Source organism: Periplaneta americana, chromosome 12, assembly GCF_040183065.1.
Source record: "Periplaneta americana isolate PAMFEO1 chromosome 12, P.americana_PAMFEO1_priV1, whole genome shotgun sequence".
NCBI lineage: Eukaryota > Metazoa > Arthropoda > Insecta > Blattodea > Blattidae > Periplaneta > Periplaneta americana.
The window spans coordinates 117,833,253-117,846,016 of record NC_091128.1 but is presented as its reverse complement, the minus strand read 5'-3'; the positions used below and the strand labels follow the sequence as shown (position 1 = coordinate 117,846,016).

General features: G+C 32.9%; 1 protein-coding gene and 1 non-coding gene across 3 annotated transcripts in view; both read right to left on the bottom strand.

Annotated features, from left to right (window-relative positions):
* Positions 1–12,764, bottom strand: part of LOC138710843 (uncharacterized) — an 858,539-nt gene that overhangs the window by 424,971 nt on the left and 420,804 nt on the right. Inside the window, exon 5 of one of the 2 annotated variants that reach the window (XM_069842005.1) lies at positions 12,348–12,419. The exons of the other annotated variant lie outside the window; for it this stretch is intronic. Within the exon in view, the coding sequence (XP_069698106.1) occupies positions 12,348–12,419 (72 nt within the window). The remainder of the gene's footprint in view (positions 1–12,347; positions 12,420–12,764) is intronic. 2 annotated transcript variants of the gene reach the window in all.
* Positions 1,325–1,397, bottom strand: TRNAN-GUU (transfer RNA asparagine (anticodon GUU)). The gene has a single exon. It is a non-coding gene; the product is annotated as a tRNA-Asn (tRNA).

The following is a 12,764-nucleotide window of genomic DNA, read 5'->3' as shown; positions in this document are numbered from 1 at the left end:
TGTTGAATGTTTCATTTTGAATGTCTACAGATTATCAAAATTTGTTCCAAGTGTTCACAATAGACCCGTGTAACGTTTATAAATATTATGATTGTGTTCTTTCTGGGAATATTGTCTTCACAAAGTTATGCCAATGTCGATTAGTTTTGTAACGCAGAAGAGAAATTAGTCTGTTATCTCATAGAACTTCCAGGTTGTACATGGAATATTTGATGTCATAGTTTACGAAGGTATATAAGAAGTGAAACCCCCTATAGTTTGACCCTATACTCAGCACTAATGTAGTTCTAATCTTGTATTTATTTATAGGTGCTGGTCTGTGTAACTTAGGCGTTTCAATAATGGAACCCCGTCCTATAAAATTTTAACAAACATTGTAACTCTTTCATTACTGCATTGTTTCATGCAATCCACTTGTTTCCACATAACCACCGCCCTCACACGCGCTGGCAGAGTTAACAAACAACCTCTTTCATGGTTTAGTATCACGTTTCGGTCAAATCGATACAATTCAATATTTGAACACATTCCCATTGGCGAATTTTCAGTGCTCTCCGAAACTAGGCACAACACGATTTGTTTTGTTAGTACATTTCTTATAAGACGAGCACTTCTTACATGTAAAATGCTATAAAATTTCGGTTTCTAAATATCAGAGCCAATTTAATATCACGTCCTCTTGAAATCATATTGAAATTTTTTAAACTTTACAAACTTTTTCCGTCACTCTGTCCGATATCTAACCTAAATTGTATTACAGACTATTGGCTTATTGTGTCCTCCATAATATTTACTTCGCACTTTTCTTTGTCCGTCAAGGAGCCTCATAGATGTTTATAGACTCAATACATACGTTGTACAGTAGTGGTAAAAAAAACCGGACCGATCCTTGTAGCTGATACAAAAGAATCCTGTGCTGTGTATTGTGTCAAACTGTGGTAATTTCAATATGGATAGTGAAGCCAGAGGTATGTACTGCTATTTAATGTAAAAATACCCAGTTATCTTTCCCGAATAGAGGTAGAAATGTAATATTGATGCCAGATGAAAATAAAACTCTCGAAGTTTTTTCGTCTGTAAGTTTGATGTACTGAAGGAAACAAAAGACGGTAAGAATCGAACATATGCAATAAATGTCATTGTTACAATTAATTATACAAGATGGATGTGTTTTATGACCAGCAAAATTTGAATCTGTGACTCTGAAATCAGCTACAAGGGTCGGTCCGGATTTTTTTGCCACTACTGTACATAAAATTCGACAGGAAACAGGTATCTTTCAGATAAATATTGTTGGCTTTGAATAATTTCGAGGGAAAAATTGTTCCGGGGCCGGGTATCGAACCCGGGACCTTTGGTTTAACGTACCAACGCTCTACCAACTGAGCTACCCGGGAACTCTACCCGACACTGATCCAATTTTCCCTCTATATCCACAGACCTCAAGGTGGGCTGACAACCGTCAAGCAACCAACTTCGAGTGCACACTAACTCCGTGTGACTTAAATTGTGGTTTTTCTGTTAACGAACAGTGACGTGTATTATGCAAATACAAATTTTATTTACATATTCCTTAATCGTTTTCAGTCTTAAGACACTATTATGCAAATCAAGATTTCCCTCGAAATTATTCAAATCAACTTTACAGGGAGTTATACCTGAAATTTTGATTTGCATAATATACGTCACTGTTCGTTAACAGAAAAACCACAATTTAAGTCACACGGAGTTAGTGTGCACTCGAAGATGGCTGCTTGACGATTGACAGCCCACTTTGAGGTCTGTGGATATAGAGGGAAAAATTGGATCGGTGTCGGGTAGAGTTCCCGGGTAGCTCAGTTGATAGAGCGTTGGTACGTTAAACCAAAGGTCCCGGGTTCGATGCCCGGCCCCGGAACAATTTTTCCCTCGAAATTATTCAAATCGACTTTACAGGGAGTTATACCTGAAATCTTGATTTGCATTGTTGGCTTTGTTGTATTATAGAGCGAATGAGTCAACAGAGAAAATATGTACATTTCCCCTGGATCACGCATGGGAAGGTGTCGTGTTGCATTGTTTACTCAACAAATAACAGAAACATAGGCTGAAGAAATTATCATTCCACACCTCATAATGTTGGAATCTTTAAACTTTTAGTACAGTTCCCTGTCAAGTTTTGTTTTTACGGCTTTCGATTATACTGTATTATTCTCACCCCTACATAAAATATACTACACACAATAATGGTGTTAAATAATATTTTTACCACATATTCTACTACGTCTTGCAGAGAGTTGAACCCGTATTTTCAAACTTCACTTCTCATGCTCTAACATTTTATCAACTTTTTTTTTTATAGAAAATATATTAAAATTTTAGGCCATCTCCCATGCACAGAGTCTGCTTTGCCAGCCATTCGCTTAGATATAAAATATAATTTTACAAACCTGATTCACCTTCAGGTTTTGTAGTAAAGAGACATTATGTAAATCACTAGAATATCTTTTCGTTAATATCAGTACGTTACCAAACAGTTTCTTTATGGAAAACTGGTTCTGCATATTTTATATTTATTAAAATAGGAAGAGGAAGAAAAACCATCCCACATCTGTATCATAAACAAGGAGAATAAACAGATTCCATGTTCAATTTTCTGTAGCCATCTTGCTGTATATTCTTCTTAATATCCAACGAGAGGAGATAAGAATGAAGGTATATGGAAGATGCGGTGCCAATGCAGGGCTAATGCTTTTAATATTTCTTATCACCTTCTTAAAAGGTGTCGTTATGACAGGAAATCAATTTCCAGTCGATGTAGGGATCATAACTTTCAACCTTACGATGTTAAGAATAACCATGAATGTGATCACAAGATTAAGCAGTAAGTTCCGTTAGAGAGAAAAAAGCTTCAAATTTAGGTTGGGCCTACGGTATTTCAATATACGGATGGCGCTCTAGAACGTCTCTCATTTCATCAGTCTCTCAAAAGAAAAAAAGCAAATGCGAGGGAATTTTCTTCATTTTTATCGGAAAGTACAAATCAGAAACAATCAGTAGTAGGTTTCTACATGAGCCCTCTGAATGTCCAAACGATACTCAGTTTCAGTTCAGGTTCTCTGTAGCATGTCTCGTGTGATAGTTAAGTTACTACTGCTTCTACAATGCGATTACGTAAGTTATTAAGGTTAGTCATTTTTTTGGAATACACAGCGTCCTTAATATAGCCCCAAAGAAATAAGTATAACGGAGTAATGTCGGGGGAACGAGGAGGCCATGTTATTGTACCTCCGTGTCCAATCCAAAGATTCGGAAAAAAATCTTGTGCACACAAATATAGAAATTAATTTTCATTCTGATCGAACCACAGAGATTTTTATTGAAAAATATTGCATTGATTCTGGTTCACGTTATTACTTTGTTTAAAAATTTTTTGATTGTTTAACGACACATTAAGATTGTTAAAATTAAAAAAAAAAAGGTTTTGTACCTTAGACAGACGGCCCGTTTCGACGCCGGTTGCCAATAGAAACGTTAATGAATCAAGAACTAAATTATTCTCGTAGCTCATTGTTATTGAATCCCCTAGAAGAGTAGCTACATTTTCCAAATGTTTACTAGGACTATAGTTTTATAAATAATATTGACAACTGAAAAGTACAGTCTTACTATCTTACTTGGAAGAATATTACTTCCTACAAAATAAAAAAAATGACAGATAAATTTGTGAAATTCTTTCAAGCAACTTAAAGGATACATTTGTTGTTATTGGTGGTGTTAAGTCACATTGCTCATACTAAGATGATTGTCTAGCTTGTATATCTTGCTTTCTTGTAGTGAATATTGAAAGAGTAAGCGATCAGCTATTTATAAGAGCTGCTTGCAGGTACGTCGTTGTATTATTACTTTCTATAAAATTGAGAACTGAATATTTTGGAGGCTCAATGACCACAAAAGCTCTTTAAAATATCTACATTTTGAACTTATCTTATTTACCTCTTATCGTCTCTTATGGGTATTGAGTTTAAATTGACCCTGAACCATTAATTTTGACTAATTCTTGCCGTAGAGTACACAGCATATGCGGTGTATTTTAACGCTGTTTAAAAAATCTTCGTACGTACGTTATGTCTTTATCTGATTTTCCAAGTAGGTGTCCTAGATCGTGCTGATCCTAAGTTTTGTGAGCTCATCTTGGGACCGTGCGTGTTAAACCGAGGAGAAAGAAGAAATATGAATAATGAAACATAGAATGCATGCAATAATTGAAAGTGTTTACACTTACCTTCTTATCCTTTGCTTTAAAGACCGTTAGAAGAATTTGTCACGATGCATATTTGAAAAAAAAAAGATTTTAAATGTATGAATGCGGTATTTATATATTAAGCACACCAAAATGACATAGCAATGAATTACACAATTAAAAGTAGAAAATTAACAAGTAGAAAAGAATTATTAATTGGGAAAAATCATGAACAAAATTAATGTAGGTGATTCCACGATTAATATTTTATTAGTTACATTATTATTATTATTATTATTATTATTATTATTATTATTATTATTATTATTATTATTAGTTGTTGTCGTTGAATAAATTTAAGGTCGGTGTCAAACTTGTTGTGAGATATTGTACTGAACGAGTTTAAGGTCTCTCTATTTCCTTCAAGCGAGTACTTGTGATTTTAATTTCCTTCGAGCTTAAAATAGACCATAGTCGTTATGTGTACATATAGTATATTTATAGTCAACATCACAATCATTGTAATCGAAGCTGAAAAACTACTGCACTAAAAAAAATTCTTTCATTTATTATGGATATGGTAAATTACGAAATTATATCAGAATTACTGCAGTTTTTTCTGAGGTAACTCTTATAGAAGGACGATATATGAATAAAAATAGAACAATGCAATTAATTAACGAAATTTGCCATTTAATAATCTACAATTAGAGACGAAGTTGTACGAAACCGCCTAAACGATTTGATATTATTCATTTTGTCAAATCAATATTGATTTTATTTTTACTTCCGGATAATTATCAACTAGGCATAAAACAAGGACAGTACACAGGATAGCTGTACTAAGCACCATAATTTGTGCAAAAGTTTGATTCGTTCCTAAGTGATATCAGAAGAGTGTATAGTAATTCATTGCCGTTGCTAAGCAAATTAATTCAGATTTTTAAACTTTTGTAACATTTTACCCAGTTGTACCGCGAAAATAAAAGTTTCACGTTAAAAATAATGCGAATGAAAATAAATGTGGACGTTTAGCAGTCGCTCCAAGGCATGGGGAGAGAGTGTTTTAAATATACTAAGAAAATAAACTTTAATTAGATTTATCGTAACTTTTTATGTAATCATTTTCATGGAAATTTAAATATTTTGTTATTAACTTGAAAATTGTAAAAAATATAAGATTTTAACTGGATATTAGTACTACATCATTTAAAAATGTCACATTATTTTTAATACATCGTGATAAATATTTATACGTCTTGACTACACAACTTTTAACACTGTATCACTTCGGAATATGTATAATAAAACTTCTAGTGTTAAATTCTAACGTGCCTTGTTTACATGTTTCGACCTTTTATGGGTCATCCTCAGAACTGGTCGTTATTGGTCTTGGCGTCTCTTGTTTTGTTTCCTGTGTGGGTGTGTTCGTGTGGTGTAATGTAGAGTCAAAGAGTGTTTGTGTTCTGAAATTGAGTTCTGTGTTGAGAATTTCGTTGGGTGTGTTTTCGTGTGTCTGTATATTTCATATTGTTCTAGTGTGTTTAATTCCTGGCTTTTTGATTGGATGTGTATCACAAATGCTAACCACACCCACAGAGACATCACCACAGACATGGAAATACTACACATCCAAACAAAAAGCCAGAAACTAAACACACTAGAACTTTATGAAATATACAGACACACGAAAACACACCCCAACGAATTCTCAACACAGAACTCAATTTCAGAACATACATACTCTTTGACTCTACATTACACCACACGAACACACCCTCACAAGAAACAAAACAAGAGACGCCAAGACCAACAACGATCAGTTCTGATGATGACCCATAAAAGGTCCAAACATGTAAACAAGGTACGTTTGAATTTAATATAAGAAAGTCTTATCATACACATTCCGAAATATTTATAATTAAATTATTCAACCAGTAATATTATGTATAGTACAGTGTTTATGTCCGTAAATAATATTTTACCTCAGTCTGTATTTTGAGCTTTTTTAGAGTTTGCGGATATATGGTAGGGCTCCATATCATGATGTCACTACGAGATACAGGGCTACAACAACGAATTAACTCACATTCGAGACTGGATTCGAACCCACGACAATGAATTTAGCTTAATGCTGAAACTCTGTATACGACGGTCAGTTGTATCTTAGCATAAGTATAAATTTTAGCTTTCATTAACGTTTTACTTCAGTCCAATTTAAATTGTACACTCCCTCAAGTTAAATATTAAAGAAAATTTCTAACGAAATTATTTTCTGGTTGTAGTTACCAATTTGCTTTACCTAATTTCTATGTATACACTGCCGAGTTTCAAGTAACAAAATTAGCAAGCGCATTGTAGAACGTTGCTTTTTATTATATCTTACACGTAACTGCGTTTTATGAAATGGAAATTAGTTGTTACACAAGCCCCAAAGCGAATTGAATCTAGTTATGAGAGTACCGAACAAAACATCTGGTATCCTCTACGTAGGAGAATATAAACGATCTCGGCTAGGTGCAGTGAAACAAAAACCTTTCCTCAACCACGTTCCTATATGTTTTATCGCTTCTGACGATTGGATGAATTTCATTTTCAAACCCATCATTATAATATTCAATTAAAATATGGATCCTTTCCAGAACATCGTCTCTGTTCCAGACAGAAATGCAAAAAAAATGAGGAGAGCTTTTAACGGGTGTAAAATAACAGTACCGTAAAATATTATAAAAACGTAATGTTATTAAAATTTACATATCGTAAAAACTTTGAAATAAATTTTTATTTATTTTTTTTTTTCATTAATGGTCTTTTGAGATTTATTATTTTTTTAAAATTAATATTATTGATTGCTTAATAAAATACGCGCTCTCATTTCGTTAGGTATATTACCAACTATTTTAATTTTCTCTTCAAACTTTTTCTTTTTTACACAAGAGCATACTTTTTTTACACAAGAGCGTAAAGTAGTTTTATATAAACGGATAACCTGTTTAGAATGAAAGGCTATTGAAGCCAAGAGTGTAATGTAGATAAAATAACTGCTGCAAATATTATACAGTGTTATCGCAACTTAAATTTCATAGTTTCTTGGAATTTTATTAATGTTTTTTAATTTTTTATTTATAGACATCAAATTAACATTTCTTCTGACAATAATATTTTATTTATTATGAAGGATGAAGGATGGGTAGAGCGGAGAAAAACTCTCTCCGGCATCGGGACTCGAACAGGTTTTCAGTTCTACGTGCTGACGCTTTATCCACTAAGCCACGCCGGATTCCACTTCCGATGAAGGATTGAATCTTTTCAGTTTAAGTTTCACCTCTTAGTTTCTCTTTAGTAGCCATCCCTCATACACTGTGTCACAGATGTGTGACCGTGACACAATGTCCAACACCCTATGTGCAGAGGTGCACTCATTACGAGTAACTAAGCGGCCGGGATCCGACGGAATGAGCACCGTCTAAATCACTAATTGAATATTTGCGCATATCATATTATTGTGTTGTACCGAAGTACATATGATATTTCCGTGCAGGAATTCTGCGTTACTATATAATGTAATCACTTCTTTATTATATTCTTTAATAGGCTATACAATTCATTTGCTTCAGCTAAACCTTTTTATATAATAATTAATCAGTTCATAACTATTTTCAGCCTAATTTTGGAATGCCTTTTTTATTTAGTCCTTTTATATCTTTTAATTAACTATTATCAGTTATACGATGAAAGAGTAATGGAACGGAGAAAAATTCTCTCCGGCGCCGGGATTTGAACCCGGGTTTTCAGCTCTACGTACTGATGCTTTATCCACACCGGATACAACCCCGGAGCTTAATCTGGAGACGATTCTATCCGACGCCGGGGTTGTATCCGGTGTGGATAAAGCATCAGCACGTAGAGCTGAAAATCCAGGTTCAAATCCCGGCGCCGGAGAGAATTTTTCTCCGTTCCATTACTCTTTCATCGTATGATGACGCAGAATATCTGCATGGAAATATCATATGTACTTCGGTACATTAAAATAATATATATGATATGCGTAAATCACTTCGTGATTTAAGACGGCGCTTATTCCGTCGGATCCCGGCCAACTAGTCACTCATAACGAGTGCACCTCAGCACATGTGTGGACTTCGGTCCTACGTTCATAGACATCTATGACGTAGTGCAGAGGGCGGCCACTAGAGGGAACCCAAGTGTTGGAGCATAATCTGACGATTCTATCCGACGCCGGGGTTGTATCCGGTGTGGATATAGCATCAGCACGTAGAGCTGAAAACCCGGGTTAAAATCCCGGCGCCGGAGAGAATTTTTCTCTGTTCCATTACTCTTTCATCGTATGATGACGCAGAATATCTGCATGGAAATATCATATGTACTTCGGTACATTAAAATAATATATTATCAGTTACTTTTCCAATCTAATTTTATTGTAAGTGTATTATATATTGCATTGTCCAATAGATGCATATAGTATTATTTCATTATTATGATGTACTAAAGTACATATGATATTTTCGTGCAGGAATTCTGCGTTACCATGCTTATGATGTATTATATGATGAGAGAATTTTTCTTGTTCTATCCACCCTTGTATCATATGGTAACGCAGAATTCCTGAACGGAAATACCATATGTACTTGGGTACATCATAATAATATGATATGCGTAAATAATCACTTAGTGATCTAAGACGGCGCTCACCCCATCGGATCCCTGCCATTTAGTCACTCGTAATGAGTGCACCGCTGTACATAGTGCGTTGGACATTGTGTCACTGTCACATATTCTGTGACGCAGTACATGAATGTAGGGCAGCAAAGGGAAAACTGAGAGAACTTCAACTGCGGGGATTCGATCCGGCATCGGAACTGAAATCCGGTATGGCTTAGCGGATAAACTGTCAGTATGTAGAGCTGAAAACCCAGGTTCGGGGCCCGGGGCCAGAGAGGATTTTTCTCTGTTCTACCTTTTAACACACAACTTGTAGGTATATTCGTATTTTCATACATTTTATAGGCTATATAAACTGATTCAGAATATAGACAGAAAAGTTATAAGAGTTCAGAATGAACGTATCGTCGATGAGATAACCAATGTCATACATAAAATATACAGTATGTTATCGCAATACACATTGCAGAGTTCCTTCGAATTAAGTTGCATGATTTTTCATTAATGGAATTCAAGACAATATATCTTGTGACAGTAATATTATTTATTTCTTTGGATAAAACATTATTTAAATTCGTTGACCAATTTTACGAGTTTTATTTCCTTATTTTATTTCCTTACTTATTAGACAAATACCATCTATCGTTCATAGAAGTAATTGGTCTAATGATTGGAAAGAAAGGAATAATACGCATTTCCTTTGTGACATTTTGCAGAGAATTCTGACTGACAGATTAGTTTATTAATTCAGTAATTATGTCTGGCCTTAAAGGATCGTTGATTATTCTTAAAAGTCATTTATGCAGTATCTAATTAATCTTCAATATTCTTTCTTTGATATGCTCTATTAAACTTTACTGCGCTACTCTTGTATTTCGTCCTATTTAATTTTTATGTAGTCTAACATGATTTTATAAATTTATGATCTTACTTATCGCCGGTTTATAAGCAAAACGCATTAAGTCAAAAGTATTGTCTCTGGTAAAAATACATATATAATGTACATCATGTATGTGTATAATTGAAAAATGAAGTACACACAAATAGAAACAACTTACTAAAAATAGTATTTTGAGGATTCGGTTTCGTCAAGAGCTTGCAAAACGCATTTCTTTTAGAGGTAATATTTTTTATTTATTGTGTTTCTCTTGTAATCCGACACTATTATTGTTTACTTTCTAATGTACCTAGCCTATATAATGAATTTTATGTGAATATCTCATTGTATATCTTTTATTTTTATTGCTTTATATACTTTTCTAATTATTCATGTTTTCTGTACGTTTCTTGTTCTGTACAATTAGTACATTGGCGGCCAATCTTTCCATGTAAGTTGAATAAAGTTATTCAGAATAAGAATAGATGAGCAATATATGTATTAGTATATTTATTATGTTTAAACGAACTTTTGTGCCAATTCAACCCAGTAGTGAACAGAAAATATGTGAAACGTAATATGGCCTTTTCAAAATTCCGTACAGGTTCCATCAGTCATAATATAACCCAAGTTCTGAAGGGTTAGATGCATTGTAGCGACCGTTGTTTGTGGTTGGTCCCAACATTTGGTTATTTTTTATCGAAAATTTGTTGCTTATATTTTAGAACTAATAAATATAGAAGTAGTAAACATTTTTCTAAAGAGAAATAGTTATGCTTTACATTTTAATTTTTACTATACAAAATAATATGTTCAGAATTCTAAATTTTTATGGCTGTAAAGAAGCAGTGAAAAAGAAAATTCAGAAGATAAAGTTACATTTGAAATACCAATAGAAATAACCACGGAAAGCGTTGCACATATTCTAAAGCTATTTTAAATTAAATTTCTCACTTCCTTTGAATTATGTTTTTTAAATAAATAATCATTATTAGATAATTATATTGACAATAAAAGTAATAATCGTGCATATTTTCCTAATACTGCATTTATTTAATGGTTGAAAACACAATTGGGTCTAGTAATTATATGTTCATGTTTTACCTTTAAAGTTTTATTTTCATAGCTGTGTAATGTATGTTGTTCTTCAAACTTAAAACAAAACCCTTTATAAATAAAAATTGGAGCTGTCTAGGTGAAATATATACTTTTTATAGGAAATTTTTTTACTTCAATTTTGAAATTACTACACGAGAAGTTTATGAAGTTAATATTACGTTTACAAAATTGTTACATGTGTTAAAATACTTTGCAAATTAGTCTGTATACTAATTTAATTAAATACTTTCCCAGACCACCACCAAACAAGCCAAATAGAAAGCCAAGAAAAACAAGAACACTTAAACATAGAATAAATAATATCTGATACATGTACTTACTGTAAATATTATTTGCAGTTTTAGATATTAAAGGATTATTTTAACAAACAATCATTCTATTTTTGTGAAAGAGTTGAAGAGAAGGCTTTTCTTCGAAGTATAATTATCCATTTTGTAAATGAACATATACGTAAATTTGTAATATAAACAAAATTATTAATTTAACTTCCATCTATGATTGCCGTTTTATTTTTTACAATATTGATGAAAATTTCAAATTATTAATATTTTAATTTAAACAATGAATTCTTGTTATAAAATTTGCCATTTTAAAAGAACTTATTACTTCGAATTGTTAAGTAATTCACAATACAGTAGATGTTCAAAGCTTTTTGAAAAAGTGAAGTGAATTTGCATTTTTCTTAAACCATATACTATTCGAAATACCCAAACCATATTTATGTTAAAATATTTCCAGACCACCATCAACCAGTTCAAACAGAAAAGCCACGAAAGACAAGAAAATTTGTAACATCGATGAAATAACTGCTGCCATTATTGCACAAATATAAAATGTTTGCAATTTATTTCCGTAAATTCCTTCAACCATGTTGCTTTGAAGTAGCTGACATTTGTTTTCTCAAGCGAACATTTTTTCTGATAATCTTAGATTTAACTCAATTTAACAGCGATATTGTATCTTCACATTAAATAAAATAAATGTTGAATTTTTCCTTCAGATTGCTGTATTTGTAAGAGAGTGATATATTTAATTGAAACATGATTAATTTATGGAAAGAAGTATTGCTTTCAATTAGGTACAGTACGTATAATTTTTCTTTTAAATAGTAGTCTTCAATCTTGTAATTAATAATAAATAGATATTTTCAATATTTTTCTCACTGTGAACTAGTCGATACTTAGCTTATACTTTATTATTTACCCTGTCATACATTTTTATTCATTGAATTTTTATGTCGTTATATATAACTGCATATGTATAATATTTATGTCATAGCAATTGAAATTCTCTTTCAGTTCATAGAATTGACATTTGTGCACAAGCAGCAGTCATTTGTTAAGGATTTACATAGAAGCAATGTGCTAGGTTTGCGAGCAAGAAAGTGACATGTAGAAGTGTTATACGAGCAGGAAGATGGCATTGGTTGTTCTATTAAAGCCTTACCGCCGGTGGGGTTAGCGTCAGGAACTAATTCTGTGGTCGAAGGTGGCTCTGGTGTGGTGGTAGTAGGGGGGCCTGCGGAACAGAAAATTGTGTAACTGAAATGAAAATACCTAAATCGGTCGCTTAATTATGTTGGCCTTGTTAGGTATTAATACATAGAGAATTGGAGATTAAAAATGCTTATCATTGTATTTTTTTTTTCATATTAACACCAATCCTTTCTGTGGAACTTTTATAGATTCCAAAACTAGAAAGACACGTGATTGAATTATTGTGAATTCGGGTTGACATGACACGTGACATCCTTCTAAAATAAAATTGAGGTTCCTTTGTGAGATAGAGTAAGAGCAAGATATCTTAAATCTCTAGCGATCATTATGCAAAATAAGGAAAAATACAGACGCGGACAAATTATTA